At 35.6% G+C, this 16,086-nt stretch overlaps 1 protein-coding gene across 50 annotated transcripts in view; it reads left to right on the top strand.

Annotated features, from left to right (window-relative positions):
• Positions 1 to 16,086, top strand: part of LOC128998717 (twitchin) — a 236,502-nt gene that overhangs the window by 207,037 nt on the left and 13,379 nt on the right. For all 50 annotated transcript variants that reach the window (XM_054425023.1, XM_054425021.1, XM_054424991.1 and 47 more), the window contains 16 exons: positions 636 to 938; positions 1,799 to 1,910; positions 2,829 to 3,001; positions 3,542 to 3,711; positions 3,994 to 4,111; positions 4,658 to 4,823; positions 5,591 to 5,751; positions 6,192 to 6,257; positions 7,212 to 7,509; positions 8,351 to 8,484; positions 9,250 to 9,457; positions 10,064 to 10,216; positions 10,974 to 11,200; positions 12,321 to 12,611; positions 13,520 to 13,713; positions 14,573 to 14,750. In XM_054425023.1, the coding sequence (XP_054280998.1) occupies positions 636 to 938; positions 1,799 to 1,910; positions 2,829 to 3,001; positions 3,542 to 3,711; positions 3,994 to 4,111; positions 4,658 to 4,823; positions 5,591 to 5,751; positions 6,192 to 6,257; positions 7,212 to 7,509; positions 8,351 to 8,484; positions 9,250 to 9,457; positions 10,064 to 10,216; positions 10,974 to 11,200; positions 12,321 to 12,611; positions 13,520 to 13,713; positions 14,573 to 14,750 (2,952 nt within the window). The remainder of the gene's footprint in view (positions 1 to 635; positions 939 to 1,798; positions 1,911 to 2,828; positions 3,002 to 3,541; positions 3,712 to 3,993; positions 4,112 to 4,657; positions 4,824 to 5,590; positions 5,752 to 6,191; positions 6,258 to 7,211; positions 7,510 to 8,350; positions 8,485 to 9,249; positions 9,458 to 10,063; positions 10,217 to 10,973; positions 11,201 to 12,320; positions 12,612 to 13,519; positions 13,714 to 14,572; positions 14,751 to 16,086) is intronic.

Genomic DNA, 16,086 nt, shown 5'->3' with positions numbered 1-16,086 from the left:
CAAAGAACCTGATTATAGATACAACCAACAAAGCAATCCAGTTAAAATAATGAAAAATTATAATTTTGTTATCTTGTAAATTGAACAAAAAATCAAACAAACTGTAAAAATTTGTTGACAGAATTTTTGATTAATTATTTAAAAGATGTATCAAGATACTGACAGAAGAATTGCAAATTTAATCACGGTTCTTTTTTTTTTAAAGAGAAAAATGGAGAAATGTAGCCATTGCCATCATTTGATAACGTGTCTTTGAATAGAAACAAATTACCTAGGCTGACAGCTTTGGTTTTTTTAATTATTTGCAAAAATATCTTTGGAAAAACAATTTAGTTAAGTATTTTCTAATGAAGGTTGAAACGGCCCTATTCAAGTAGCCAAGTTATTGGGTGATTTCACTAAATTAGATTTTTTTTGTTCGAAACAATGAAATTACACTATTATCTAACCATTTACAATCAGACATCCTTTACCTAATACAATTTATTATAATGGTCATAACCTTTTAAGTAGAGATATTAATTCCAACTACCTGACTACTATTGTATTAAAGAATTTTAGGTTTAGATGGTAAAGTGTATCAGTAAACAGTTAACCGTAATCAGTCGAGTTTCTAAATCATCTACTCTTTACAGACAAGCCATCGCCTCCTGGAATCCCGACTGTGACGGAAGTGGGTGGTGACTTTGTCAATCTCAGCTGGGAGAGGCCGACCTCAGACGGAGGATCTCGTATCCAGGGCTACTGGATCGACAAACACGAGATCGGAAGTGACACTTGGACCAGAGTGAATCTGTCCATCTGTATCACTACGCAGATCAACATCTCCAACCTCATAGAGGGCCGACAGTACGAGTTCAGAGTATACGCTCAGAACGAGGCTGGATTGAGTCTTCCGTCAGCGGCTTCTACATCCGTCAAGATAAAGGATCCCCTTGGTAAATATTCTTTCTTTTCTGATTACTAACTTTATCTGGATATGTTCCACCAAGTCAATTGCAGCCATAACTTAGTTCTCATTTTGTCAAAGTACAGTTTAAAGCTTTAACAGAAACTCTTACTTAATTATTCATTGAAATTATAGAATGTGACCTCTTCTTGGTATCACTGGTCCTTCTTTAGCCCAGATCCACTTTCTTCCAGTTAATTCAGTTTCTTAAACTTTCAATGTCATTAATTCTACATTTTACGATGCACTTTGCTCTGGCAATGCATCAAAACAACTGTAGTAAAAACATGATAAGTTCCCGTTTGCACAGCATGCAAACTACCATTGTTTTCTATCACTTACTTTACAAATGCACACCATTACATTTTATAGAATTGTATTTAAAAGGCAAGCATTTTACCTGCTGAATGCCACCATCCCACAGTGGTTAGAATTATTCAAAGTAGCCCTTCTTGAATTACTTACTTACTTACTGGAGTGGCCACTGGTACCCTAAGAGGTACTTGGCCTCGCCCACACACTGCCTCCAGATGTCTCTGTCTTTGGTGTTATTTTCACTCCTTCCCAGTCTTCTTACATCTTTTTGTACTTGATCCTTCCATCTAAGTTTGGGACGGCCTCGTGGTCTCCTGCCTTCGGGGTTTCTATCAAGTACATTTCTCGTAGTGGAGTCTTCCTCTCTTCTCTAAATTCCTTCTTGAATTACCCTACAAAAATTCCATCTTATCTGTGGCAACCTTTGCATTTATGTTAGATCTAGAACATTTTATTGCTAATTTATTTCAACCTTATCTTGTTGCTATTTGTAAAGTGTAATTCCCGCAACATAATCGTCGTGTGTTTTTGTAGCTGCCACTCCGCCAGAGATAGTCAAGCCTCTGAGAGGGGTGCAGACAATAGAGAACCACAACGCTCAGTTCCAATGTACCATCACTGGAGTGCCAAGGCCCACCATTTCATGGTAAGATATCAAAATTATTAAAGAGTAGTATGTACAGTCGAACCTCAGTAAAACAAACCACTTGATAAGACAATTTTTTTAAATCCCCTTGAAACTATCATAAACGTAAATGCTAAAACACCTCAATACAACGTAGTAATTAGGTTAAAAATCTCCATAAGACTAATTTGTTTGTGACATGGGCTAGGACTGATTAATCTCTATACAACGAATATTCTTAGCACAAAACCTCTGCAAGACGAATGCCACCTCTATAAGACAAATTTTCCATGATCTTAACCTCCATAGTACGTTGTTTTCAAAACAAACAGGAGCTTGTCTCAACATGAACCAACTCATCCCTCTACCTTCCTCAGTCATTGTCTCAGAGCGAGGAGAAACCTCTAAAGACGAATAACGAATAAACCTTGATAAAACGAACCTCTTTATTAAGAATACCTCTATAATAGGAATTTTTCCCCTTGCAATTTGCCTTGAAGAGGTTCGACTGTAATGGAGTTTCTTTTAAATTTTTACTGACCGTCCGTAACCACTCACATTTTTTAAATATCTAAAATATTCAATTTCTTTGATAACTTGTTCATAAATGCTAGTTTGTTCTTCAACGTTTTCAGGTGAACTTGTCTTCTTTCGGTTCATAATTTAATAAACATGTGGTTTTTTTTGTGAACCTAGAAATGAAGCTTGGCACCAGTAAGTTAGTGTTAGTCAATTTTGGTAGTGGACAGCAATGTATTTTGAAGGTTTCAATTCTGTCTTGGAATCTGAAGCCCACGTAAACTAAACATTGGGTGGCTAGGGTAAAATTTGACGGTATGAGAATGGGGCTTGATTAAAATGTGAAAAATAGGTGGGGACAATTTTTTATCATTAACTACGATTTCATACTTTGCACACAATGACAATATCTCTGTGTAGGTACAAGGGAGCGAGGGAGATCACGCCGGGCGCCAGACACCACACGTTTGCCGAGGGTGACAACTACACTCTCATCATCAACAATGTGTACGGTGTAGACGCTGATGAGTATGTGTGCCGAGCCAGCAACAAGGCAGGAGTCAGGTCCACGAAGGCTGAGCTCGTTATTATGAGTAAGTTCCTCAACAATATTTTTTTATGTCCTTTCTATAAGTTCTAGGACGCTAGACTATAGCCTGAAAAAGTTTACTTTAGACTAGGCCTTTACTTTAGGAGGGTCGCAATGTTATATCATAGCTAAAATCTATTGGTGATTGGGTGGATTTTAACCCGCAACCTCTGGACCAAATTCCTGTGCTCTACCACTAGATTGATTGTAAGAGGGTGGACTCATGGTCCAAGCTCGTCAACCGAAGCTTATTGTGCATAACATTGTGCATCTCTACCACTAGACTAGCTCGCTTCCCAATAACCCAATATGGCAATACAAGAGCTGATTAGGTATAGTACTCGAAAATCAAAACCAGAAGAAGTACAGATTTAAAATTGTTTTGGTAAAATAAATCAAAATGTTGGCCAAATTTGTCTTTTTCATCATAACAATAGGTTAGGAGTTTTAATGCATGCTATCAACTATATACAATGTGGTTTTGTATAAAAAATAGCCTTGTTGTAGATAATTAACCTCTCTAAAAAATGCATTTGCTCAACAGCTGCTCCAAAGCTGAATGTACCTCCTCGGTTCCGAGACACAGCATTCTTCGACAAGGGTGAAAACGTTGTTGTGAAGATTCCGTTCACCGGCTTCCCTAAACCAAAGATTTCATGGTACAGAGGGGAAGAGAAGATTGAGTCCGGAGGACATTACCATGTTGAGGTTAAGGTTAGTGTTGAAAAAAACAAAATTCTTGGTTTTGTTAAGATTAAACTTAATGACCTATCATCTTTGATTATTATATTGAATAAATTAATGTGTAGTTTTGTTGTAAAAATTGGGAAATGAGAGAAATGAAACATTATAATGTATTTTCTTTCTCTTTTTGACAAAGTTATTTTTCTTTATTTTATTTTGCATTCAAACAAACACATATACTTCACATTTCTTTTTTCGTTCCAACTCAAATATTGTGATAGGTTGTGGTTTAATCGTGATGTATAATTTCAGGAGCGACACGCCATTCTGACGATCCGAGATGGCAGCAAATTTGATTCCACACAATACAGGATCGTAGCTGAGAACGACCAAGGTGTAGACTCTGCCATCATAAACATTCAGATCAGCGGTAAGTCATCAATCAGTTATCAAACTATATGTAGAGAGGAAAAAGAACTGAGAAAAATATTGACAATTTCTTTAGTTATAATGCCGTCACTTAGTCCAAAGGTACACTGTTACACCAGATCTGTCCATTTGAAATATAATTTTAATTAAAACTAAACACAATTTTTCACTTTTCGACTATTACAATTACAAATACTACATCTATAACCTAATCCTGATTTTTACCAAAAATATCATGATTATCGATAAACTAAGTATTTGTTAATTAGTAGTTTTCTCCCCCTTCCAAAAAATCAAGTTCTGATTCTTGTTTATAACACTCTTCTCCAATTAAACAAATCTAAAACCAAAATAAACCTTACTTAAAAAAGTCTAAAAAGCCTGATTTGTACTGCCCGCCAAAATTATTACACCGCTAAAATTGGTCTGGTTACACTATCCCAGGATTTAAATAATACATTAATCACCATAATGTTGAATTTGTGTCTAGGGTTTTCCTAAACAAAACAACCTCGACTCCAACCATAAAGTATCGCTTTTATTCCAGACCACCCAGACCCGCCCAAGTTTGTGACGGCAGAAGACATCGGCCACGACTCTCTAGCTCTGACATGGAAACCACCAGTTTGGGACGGAGGCAGCAACATCACCTGTTACATTGTCGAGAAGAGAGAACATCCAATGTCTAGCTGGATCAGGGTCGGAAACACCAGGTAAACAAATCTAGTCTTAAGTATATGTAACATTACTTTTTAGCCACGATCAGCGCAGAATAGTTTCCTAAGGTCAATCGCTTGTTTCAGTGTTACGATGTAGGAATCTTTAGGCATTTATTTATCGCTTAGAGATCCAAAATCTTGATGGTATTAAAACCTTGATAAATTAAATATAGATTTTAAGAACATGTTTAAACTGAGGTTTGCATTTTTTATATGTCAATTTTTTTATTGGGACGTTTTAGTTTTCACTTAACTAAGACTAAACAAGGTATACAAAATTAGAAAAGGGATATTAATTTTGTTTAGTTAAGGCTCTACGCTTGGATTATCAGTTTTAGAAAAAAGGTATTGCAGTTAGTTTATCTTATAAAATTTTCAGGTAGACCATAGCACCACAGAAAAAAGAGGAATCAAACCTCTGGAGGTTTTTGTAAAATGTATACTACAAAGAGAGAGAAATCAGACAAAATATTGTGTGTTTCTGTGTGTACTAAGGCATACCTAAACATTTTCTAAAGCTGGCTGTTATAACCCTTTATTCTAAGAGAAAAATTAGCTGAGCGAAGTAGACCCAGCTTTGTGTTTTTACACATGTATTGTTTGTGTTCAGTGAAATGTATTCCTGGACCCTGGTTATATTTTCAATATAAAATCTGTAGAAGCTTAAACAACCGAATCAAAAATATGTTTTTAATGTTCCTTTTATATTTTCAAACACTCTGCAGATTTTACCTAGTTATTCTTACAATACACTTGTTTAGGTTCACAACAATGGCTGTGACTGGCCTCAGCCCGGGACATCAATACGAGTTCAGAGTTTACGCTGAGAATGTTTACGGCAGAAGTGATTCTAGTGACACAACCGGCATTGTTACCACCAAGAGCTCTGGGAAACGGCAGATCAAGAAGAGGCAGTACGAAGGTAACCCTTTATTATTGTGATTAATTAAGCAATTTTATTTATTGTAGTTATTTTTTAGGGAGAGGTGGGAAAATGCATTTATGCACACAGGTACCTGTAGTGCCTGTAGTGTGGGACTCCAACGGGTTTAAGGCCCAGAGACTACCCAATGAAAACCTCCTCTACTCTTCGGACACTAGCCTGGGAACACTTGTCGCACTTCATCAGAACTAGGCCGAGTTTGCCTACGCCCGACGGGCTTACTCCGTGTCTAGCTGTTAATTTCTTACACGATCTAGACCGTGATCTGATCTAGAATGTTCTTTTTCACCTAAAGGATATTCCGGACAAAGTGCGACCAGCAGTCCCAGTAGTTATTGTTATTACGCACTAATATTTTTGCAGAATTGTTCAAATTATTGGAAAAGTTTTCACATGACTGAACAAGTGCTTTGTTTCAGTTGATGAAAATGGCAAAAAGATCAGAGGAACAACGGATGAGAAGGTTAAGGACTACGACCATTACGGTGAGTTCACATAGCATCGCATATTAGTAGCCGATTATTTGGGGTTTGCAAGAGCTGAATCATATTTTATTCACCCCATATCCTGCAAGTTTCGTTAGGGATGGATTTTCCTAACCAAGTACAATTGTCTGGGTAGGCCCTAGTCCAGTGGTTATCGTGTTCACCTTCAAATCTGATGGTTGCTGGTTCGTTCCAAAGCAATGTTGATCTAGATCTAGGATATAGTACAAAAGAAAAAATATTATTTTAGATAGTAAAAAAACCAGAATTTCCACCATTGTCTTACAAGAAAACATAAAAAATGCTAATGGATCAAATAAAAGTACAAATGACAATAAAAGTAAATGCGTTTTGTGTACTAAAAATGTTACACAACTCCTGGTTTTCATATCAACACTAAAAATAAAAATGTAAAAAAATTATCTGTACCAATAAAAAGATAAGTTTCAATTTTCACATATAGAACACACAACAATTAAATTTATGTCACAACTAAATAATCAAAAAGTTTTGCGAGAATTGGTAAGACCATTTATTATGCAGCACATATCCCAAAAAAAAAATAAAAAACTTATAGTGATTGATTTCCTTATTTATTCAGTCTCTTAGTTTTCTTACCACTTAAAACACTAATATTCTATTTTTAATGTGTTGCCTTCCGGATTAACTAACATTGATATTTTGCAAGAAGTTAAATAGGTACCTGTCATGTTAATACTTTGGTAACCAGGTATTTTTTTTTTTTTTTTTTTTATTGTTCATCAATTGGCATGATAATTCCTGACTGACATATTTTTCAGAACTTTTATTGGGGTGATGTTTATATGAAGTACAACTTTGCTCAGTTAATATATCCAAACATATTTTTAAGAACTTTTGGACTTTACCTGGTATACCATACATAATAGCTATTTTTATCAGTTTGAGGAATAATTTTCTTGTTTTTTGTTTTAGTGTTTGACATCTACTCCAAGTTTGTTCCTCAACCGGTTGACATCAAGACAGATTCGGTTTACGACTACTACGACATTCTGGAAGAGATCGGAACAGGAGCGTTCGGTGTCGTACACAGATGTAGAGAGCGCAAGTCCGGAAACATCTTTGCCGCTAAGTTCATCCCAGTGTCTCATAACATGGAGAAGGAACTGATCCGTAAAGAAATTGACATCATGAACCAACTTCATCATCCCAAGCTCATCAACCTTCATGATGCTTTTGAGGATGACGATGAAATGGTCCTGATATTCGAGTTGTAAGTAAAAATATAGTTTATTGTACAAACTTGTGTACTTTGGGGTTCAACCAACACCCTGAAGCTGTAACAATAACTTAACAAATTGAGAATTAAAATTTGTTCCTACATTTATAATATTTTGAAAGTACAGTTCCTTGGAAAAACATGTCAGCACCTATTTAGGACAATTAATTATCCAAATCCTATACTGCTCCTAGTCCTAACATCAAGTAAAATAATTTGACAAAAAAATTAAGAAAATACAAAATCGTAGTACATATTGCCTGAGCCAATCATCCCTTTCTTCACATACGTTTATGTAATCAATGACAACAACTCCTCAACATACTGAATAAAAGATAATAGTGTTGAGTTTACAATTTCATTGTATATGCGCTGCACCAAGTAATAAATATAAAAAAATCATTATTTGAGGTGTTATTACACTTATTTTCCATCACAAGTTTTCAAGTTATTACAAAGTGTTAGTATCTGGAATCTGGTCCCGTTCCTAGCTGAGAAAGTACTGTACATTAAACATTAGAAAATTAGCACACTAATTCAGCCAAAGCTGAAAAATCACTAAAGAAAACTACTCGGATAACTTTATAGTCAAAACAAGAAACCTAAAAATCCTGGAAAAAACAATAAGGACAAGTAGAGGTTACGCAAACATAGACACGTCTATGGAAGGCGGTGACTCAAGTGATACGTCAAACTTGTATTTCACTAACCGTGATGAAAAATGTCAGCAATAATTCCATTCCAACGTAAACTTATTGTAATCTTATATGAACTTCAAACAAGGAATTCCACTGTTATTACTCTCTAGCGTATTATTGATGTTGTCTTGTTTCAGCTTGTCTGGCGGAGAGTTGTTTGAGCGAATCACAGCTGAGGGCTACACAATGTCCGAGGCGGAGGTCATCAACTACATGAGACAGATCTGTGAAGCCATCAAACACATGCACGAGAAGAACATAATCCACCTTGGTAAGTACAGTTTATGAATATATCATTGTCTCATAAGCTTTACAAATTTATCAATTGACAATATGGAGCCCTTTTGGAGTTCTTAGAAGCCTTCCAAGAGCAAAATAGGGTTTTGATGTAAAATTAGCTTGAACAATATTTTTTTTTGCTTTCTTGAAAGAAGGGCACATTCATGTAGAAGACTAGAAGTATAGTTTGAATTTCTATAAAGAAATCTCTTTAATTAGGTACAGAAGACTCGACTTTGGCCCCTGGCCCTCTTTATAGTGGGGAGTAGTAATAAAGTACCACAGGCTAGGATTTTTTTCTTGTACCAAAAACCAATAATAAGTAAGCAGTTTAAGTTTTTGATGCAGGGGTCATTCAGATGGGATACTTAACATGTTGATAGAACAAGTCTAGACCGTTTACATATCTATGACTAAAGCGACGAGTATGCATGTGAGTCATAAGTGTCAGTAGGCTATCCAAATCCTTCATACCATCCAAAGTCAAAACTAAGATCTGGAGTAGATAAATTATACATTATTTATATACTGAGCAGTTTAATTGATCTTTATATTTTGGTACTTTTTCACCAAACCAAATATTTGAAAAATTTCCCTAAAAAACTATGTTTTATAAACATAATGTTATCTTCTTAGTAGATGAATTATTTTTTGATAATTTTTTAGACAAAAACAAAAACTCACTTCCAAGATGTCCCTTCTAAGATTTTTTTTACGCAAAAATCAATTTACTTAAAATATCTTCTTCTCTCTCCAGACATCAAGCCAGAGAACATTATGTGCCAAACTAAGAACAGCACAAACGTCAAGCTCATAGACTTCGGCCTCGCCACCAAACTGGATCCCAATGAGGTGGTGAAGATCTCAACAGGAACTGCGGAATTCGCTGCTCCTGAGATTGTCGAGCGAGAACCTGTCGGCTTCTACACAGACATGTGGGCCGTCGGTGTACTGGCTTATGTCTTGTAAGTAACATATGGTTATCAGCTAGCAGCTATCTCGTTTGCAACAAACCAGGAGACTTGTAGGATATACAGTAGACCCCCGATTATCCACGATAATGAGTGGATAAGTGATCGTGGATAATCAAAATAGTGGATAATACAAACCTAATCTAAAATGCCCGGGAAATAACTAACACTGGGCTAAAATATAGATTTAGGTTATATTGAAATATGTTATATGTTCATTCTATTTACTAAACAAATAATGTTAGAGAGGTCATTTATAAGCCTTGTAATAACAAAAATGAAAACACAAAAAATGTAACTTATCAACTCATTGGTTGTAAACCTATCATTAAGAAGCATAAAAGTTCTAAACTTGACTACCAGGTAGCAGCACTTGTTAATTAAAGTGTACAGCTGTTTTGTTAAGTTACTCATGTATTATTAATGTGGAAGTTTTGTACGATACCCCGATATCTGACATATTAGTCTTTGGAGCTAAAAAAATTAATTAACTAATGACTTTAGTGTTGAACCAATAAAATATTTGAATGTCAAAGTAGAAAGATGTAATATTCACTTATCGTCATGTATAACACAATAATTTCAATTTTTATTTTCTAGATTGAGTGGATTATCACCATTTGCGGGCGAGAACGACATTGAAACATTGAAGAACGTCAAGAATTGTGATTGGGACTTCGATGAAGAGGCCTTTGCAAATGTATCTACCGAAGGAAAAGACTTTATTAAAAGACTATTAGTGAAAAATAAAGAGTAAGTTTGTGCTCTTTGATCTCTATGGATAAATTATGAGTAATTTTATCGATTTACTCATATATTACTTACATTATTGGTTTATAGCTTAGTTTTTGTAATATTTTTAATATAACTCATATTTTAGATGTGTAACCAATAACTATTCTTTACCTTCTCACAGAAGTAATAAATTAAGATTTTTTTGCATTTTTTAACATGTGCCTTCTGCATTGCCTTGCAAACCTCTATAACCTCATCAAGTTTATTTTCATCTCACTTCTGCAGTCTTTCCGTCCTGCTCCTGTTTCATTCTTTTGATTCATCCAGCATCTTCCACTCCGATCTCTACCTACATCTCCCTTTTAACTTAACATCTCAATCCATCTCTACAGAATCCATCTCTTAACATTGTTGCTCTAAAATATCAAACAAGACATCAAGTATCTTAAGACAATATTAACGATTACTAGTATCGAATATATAATAATATTATAATATGGGGAGCGAGCTGGTGTAGTGGCTAGAGCGCGGGACTTCAGTCCCTGAGGTCCCGGGTTCGATCCCCGCCAAGTCACCAATGGACTTTATCCAAGTGATAATGTCGCAACCCCTAGGTCTAGCCTGAACTAATGTGAAAAACAATCCCAGGCTCGTGCCTAGCGTCCTAGGACAAAAAATAAAAACAAAAAAAACAAAAAAAAAACTAGTATTGAATATAGTTAGTAGTTTTATCAACAGGGATGGTCAAACCACTAATACTAAACAATGTTTGTAGAAAGAGAATGACAGCCCATGAGTGTCTTTTACATTCCTGGTTGACCGGTGACCACAGCAACCGATCAGCCGAAATCAACCGATCTCGGTACCTCAAGATGCAGAGCAAGATCCGCAGCAAGTACGAACACTGGGAAGACTTTGTGCTGCCTCTCGGACGGCTTTCCGAGTACAGTAGTCTGCGGAAACTGCTCATTGAAAAATACCGCATACAAGAGACATCATTCGGTAAACATACAATTTTAACTTTTTTCATAGAAGTGCTAGACACAGACAATAGAAAACGAATAAAAATAAAACATATATATTTATATGTATAAAATTTTGTGTGTGTAAGTTAGGCCTTTGGTTGATAGAAGTAGACCCATTTCCATCTTCAAGTTGCAGCCCTTTTTTAGAATAAAAATTATTTTAGTTTAATATAACCACTAATTGTATGCACTGATGTCAGTTAATCGTTTCTCAACTCAAACTTTAAACTGAGAGTATTATAAGTACAAATTAATGTAAAAGTTTTTACGCCACACTACATTATTTTGACGAACTTCCCACGCAAGGATTTAGTCCAGAAAACAGCTGTTTGCCGCCAGCTTATTCAAATGGGGTTTCATTGCGTACTACTGTGCTGCAATGAGTTTTGCCGGACACCAATCAGCTGATTGTACTGTATTTAGGTGGCAGTGAGTGGTTATAAACAAAAACATAACCTGTCTTAGAGGTTATGACTAGTGATTTTTAGTCCTTTAGTTGGTGGAAATATATAAGGATTTGTACGGATTTAGTAGTATGGCGTAAACTATCGTACGTAACTCGTCCAAAATGTGTGTACCGGACTCGTATGGTAATCCCGTACTCGACTTCGTCTCGCACGGGAACGACCACACTCGTCCGGTAAACACTTATTTTCAGGACTAGTAACGTAATATACTATAACGATCATATGATTAAAAACTGAGAGAGGAAAGATAATTTTTAGGGTAGCAAACTCAGTATGTTGTTCATTCTGTTATGTTCTTTTGGGATAAAATATTGGCTAAAGTTGATCCATAAAGATAGAATGTCTACTTGAGAATTCAAAAGTCAATTATTTAACTTTTAAAATGTATTGTAAATTCACAATCAGAAGAATTAAAAAGTCTTAAAGTGACTATTGAATAAATAATGAAGTAAACATAAAAAAATAATTGGGTTCTTGAGATATATCTGTTGATCTACACTAATCTTTCACTCCTACTTTTGTTTATTTTTTTTGAATTCTTTGTATTATCAAACAGTTAATGAATTGTCATGGAATACATGAATATATTTGTTCTCAACTTCTTGCTAATAATCTGTTGGTATTTTTCAGATCGTCGGCAAGCGGCACCGAGGTTCGTAATCAAACCTAACAGTGCGTTTGCCTACGAGGGACAGAGTGTTAAGTTCTACTGCCGTGTGATAGCCGTAGCAACTCCTACCCTCTCCTGGTTCCACAACAACCAAGAGCTTAGGCAAAGTGTCAAGTTCATGAAGCGATACACACAAGACGACTACAGCTTCATCATCAACAGGGTTAAGTTGGAAGACAGAGGAGAGTACATCATCCGAGCGGAGAACCACTACGGATACAGGGAAGAAGTTGTCTTCCTCAACGTACAACGTGAGTCCCTTTTCCCCTTTATTGTTCTTATTGTTGCAAACAATAATATTAACAACCAAACGAAAAATTTTGTATTGTGTCAAAATAAATACATACTTTTAAGCTTTTCTTAATCAGAACAAGTAACCTAAATTACTTGTCAAGCTGAAACGCTCGTTTCTTTAGACAAAAATAAAAAACTATGATTGCCCACTTTAAGATAACATGATTACAGAATGCATCAAGATCTATGTGATGATGGGAGGGTGCGTACATTTTTCACAGGGACTCATAAGTAAAGTATTTGTCAGCGTAGCGTTTCGATGAATGTCCATCGTGTTTTTTGAAATGAGGATTCCCTTATGTAATTATACAAGAATGTTTTACTTATATGAATTTTTTGAGGTCCTTATAGGTCCGTATCTAAAGTCTGGTTGAAAGTCAACAAGTTGTTGATTCAGCTACCGCTGTTGGTAGGGTTAGCGGATGCCACTAAGTCATGATTGCATGGTGTACAAATGTTGACATTCTGATTATCTATTGAGTGTAATTATCTATCAAAATCTTCGTAGATTTCCCCATATCTACAAGAAGCTAAACGTATCACTTTCAAAGCACAACTGAAGACTAAATGAGGACCCATCAGCGAGTCAATACTCAATCATTTTATTTGCAATACGTATAACCAAACTTTGAACTTTTTCTATCTTACACCAATCAGGAAATCATCTAAGACCTATTTTCATACAACTTTAGCTACTTGTACTTGGACGTAACATACAGCAAAGAGCCTAGGTTTTTTAAGTAATTTTGTGAGAATATCAGGCGTACCTGAATGGAAAGAGTCTACTCTGGCACAAGAGTCAACTCTACACTATACACATTTTGTTGTCTCAAAACCAGTGTTTACATTATGAATTTTCTTGCAGCTCTGCCAAAGACTGTGCCCTTGTACAAACCAGAGATGCACCCAGTGAGGAGAAGAGAACCTCTGCCATACACGTTCTGGCAGGAGGAGACAGAAAGTGCGCCTTGCTTTACATTCCTGCTGCGGCCCCGAGTCATGCAGTTCCGTCAAACTTGCAAGCTGCTTTGCTGTCTCAGTGGAAAACCTGTTCCTACGGTGAGATGTTCAATGACTTGTCTAGGTTGCCGAGTGGTTATAGTGCTGAAATTCTGAAAGTTGCTGGTTCGGTTCTAAGCAAGATTGCAACTGGACAGTGCCACTAGGCTGAATCGGTCTAGAGCCGCAGTGTTTTGTAAAAAAAACTTTCCCCAACAAAAATGTAATTTAAATTTTTGGAAATTAATAATTTACCATAATTACGAGAGATGCTCATGATTTCACCACAGTTGCAAGGAAGCTCCACCAGGGTTGCCGCCTTAGTTTAGGGAAAAATCAGGAAAAGCCCCCCTCTCACCCGGATTAACATAGGCTTAAAACGGGCATAAGGAACCAAAATCGTTACTGTCTCGACAAAATCGGCAACCCTGAGCTCCACTCATTCCATTTAAGGGACGATGGCCTCTCGGGTTAGTTTGGCCTAGGGCCGCTAGTACCCTAAATCCGGTACTGACCAGGACCCAGATGCCGTTTGTCATTAGACTATCAATTAATGATGCTATCTAAAAGGTCGATGTTAGATGGTAACAAGCCTAAGTTTGGGCCATTTCCCAATAAACATCTTGAAAAATGCCACAGGCATGGATGTACTTGAAATGTAATAATAATAATATATAAAAATCTCCTTGAGTTTCATTTGTCAGGTAATTTATACAAAGATTTTGCACTAGACATTGTTAAGCTGTAAAATATTTTTGTTAGAGGTGAACGGTGTGTAAATGATCCTATTTGGAAGCATTCATATAATAAATTATATAACTAAAAGTGTAAAAAAAATTCTTCCAGATGTTTTGGGATAATTGTAATGTCATCTGTTTTGAAAATTCTGAACCTAACGATTTAATGTGACATTTTTCAGGTCAAATGGTTCAAGGGATCAAGAGAACTTTCAAAGTACGAGTACACGATGACACACTCGGATGGTGTGGTAACCATGGAGATCGTGGACTGCAAGCCTGAGGACTCGGGCAAATACCGTTGTGTCGCCACCAACGTACACGGAACTGACGAAACCAGCTGTGTCGTTATTGTGGAAGGTAGAAAATATTCTGGATAGTAACCATGACGATTAATACTCAAAGTTAATTCTGGGTTGGTCAGGACTCCTTGGTTACCTTACTGCGAGAACCTGAGTTTCTTTGGAACCTTGATGGTTTTATTGAGATTTGTTTTTTTTTTTAAGGATTGTGGCTCCCAAAGTATGTCATGGTCACTCCAAATGTTAATAAAACAGATCAAGTACAACAAATAATTATTATGTGAAGTTGAGTACTGTTTAAATTAAAACAAATATAGTAACATTTACTATGGTTGCTGGTTGTGTAATAATTTAAATTAATGATGTGTCAACTGTCAAGTCCCCTATAGAATAATCAGTTTTCAGGGGGTTTGAGAGGTTTGTATTTTATTTTTTCAAGAAACTAAAACTTGTTTGGAATTCTTTATGTTTTTTTAGAAACAGATTTCGCTCTCTGCCTTAACAGACCATCATATTATGTATGCAGTGCATACCAAAATTATATTTCCTGGTTATATTTCTGTTATATTATGTTGACTGACGAATTTGGACTTAAATCCAATTCACATAAGATTTTCCAATTTTTAAGCCAAGAGAACCACTAAGAGAAAAGAGTTTTCTCAAATGTGAGTTATTTATCTACAGGAAAACATTGAGTACTTAAAGTAGTCACAAGTGTCTAGTAATTGAGTATACTTCCCAAATAACTCGATAATTTGCAAAAAAAATCATAAATACTACTTTCATTTCAATACTTTGTCATTTCAATTTACTCCTGTTTAAATATTACAATAGTTGTCATTTAAATTTTTACTTTTGTTAATCATGTTTAGCGATGACAATGCATGGTAATAAATAGTTTTAAAAGTAAATAAATTGGGCTAAGTGGCCAGATAAAGGAATCATATATTTGATTCTAATTCAACCTTGTTATTTAACTTTTGTCTTCAAAAACTTATCCATGCTCTTACAAAAGATTCTGACAGTTTTGCGTGGAAGCTCTGAGAAAATGTTTAACGTTTAACATAAAATTTACTTAACCTTATTGTTAAGTGTAATTTTTCATTAACAAATTTCTGTTCTATCTTGGCTCTTTGGCCCAATAGTTTACTTTGACTTAATTCAATTTAATTTTCACTCTCTCTGGCTGCAATTTGAATGTTAATTATTTCAGCTGCTTGAATAACTTTTGCACTCAAGGAGCTTAGTTAGCCATATTTAGTGTCTTGGCTTTTCTTTTATTGCACTCTTTACGCCTAAGATGTTAATAGTTATTTCCTCTTTCTTTCTGTAGCTTTCATCTACTCGAATCTTAATAAATTTGTTATAATCTTAAATTTTACGATCATAATTAA

Source organism: Macrosteles quadrilineatus, unplaced genomic scaffold (genome assembly GCF_028750875.1).
Source record: "Macrosteles quadrilineatus isolate MER2022 unplaced genomic scaffold, UCM_ALF_1.0 Scaffold_7__1_contigs__length_78375512, whole genome shotgun sequence".
Classification (NCBI taxonomy): Eukaryota; Metazoa; Arthropoda; class Insecta; order Hemiptera; family Cicadellidae; genus Macrosteles; species Macrosteles quadrilineatus.
This window is presented reverse-complemented; position numbering and strand designations above follow the sequence as displayed.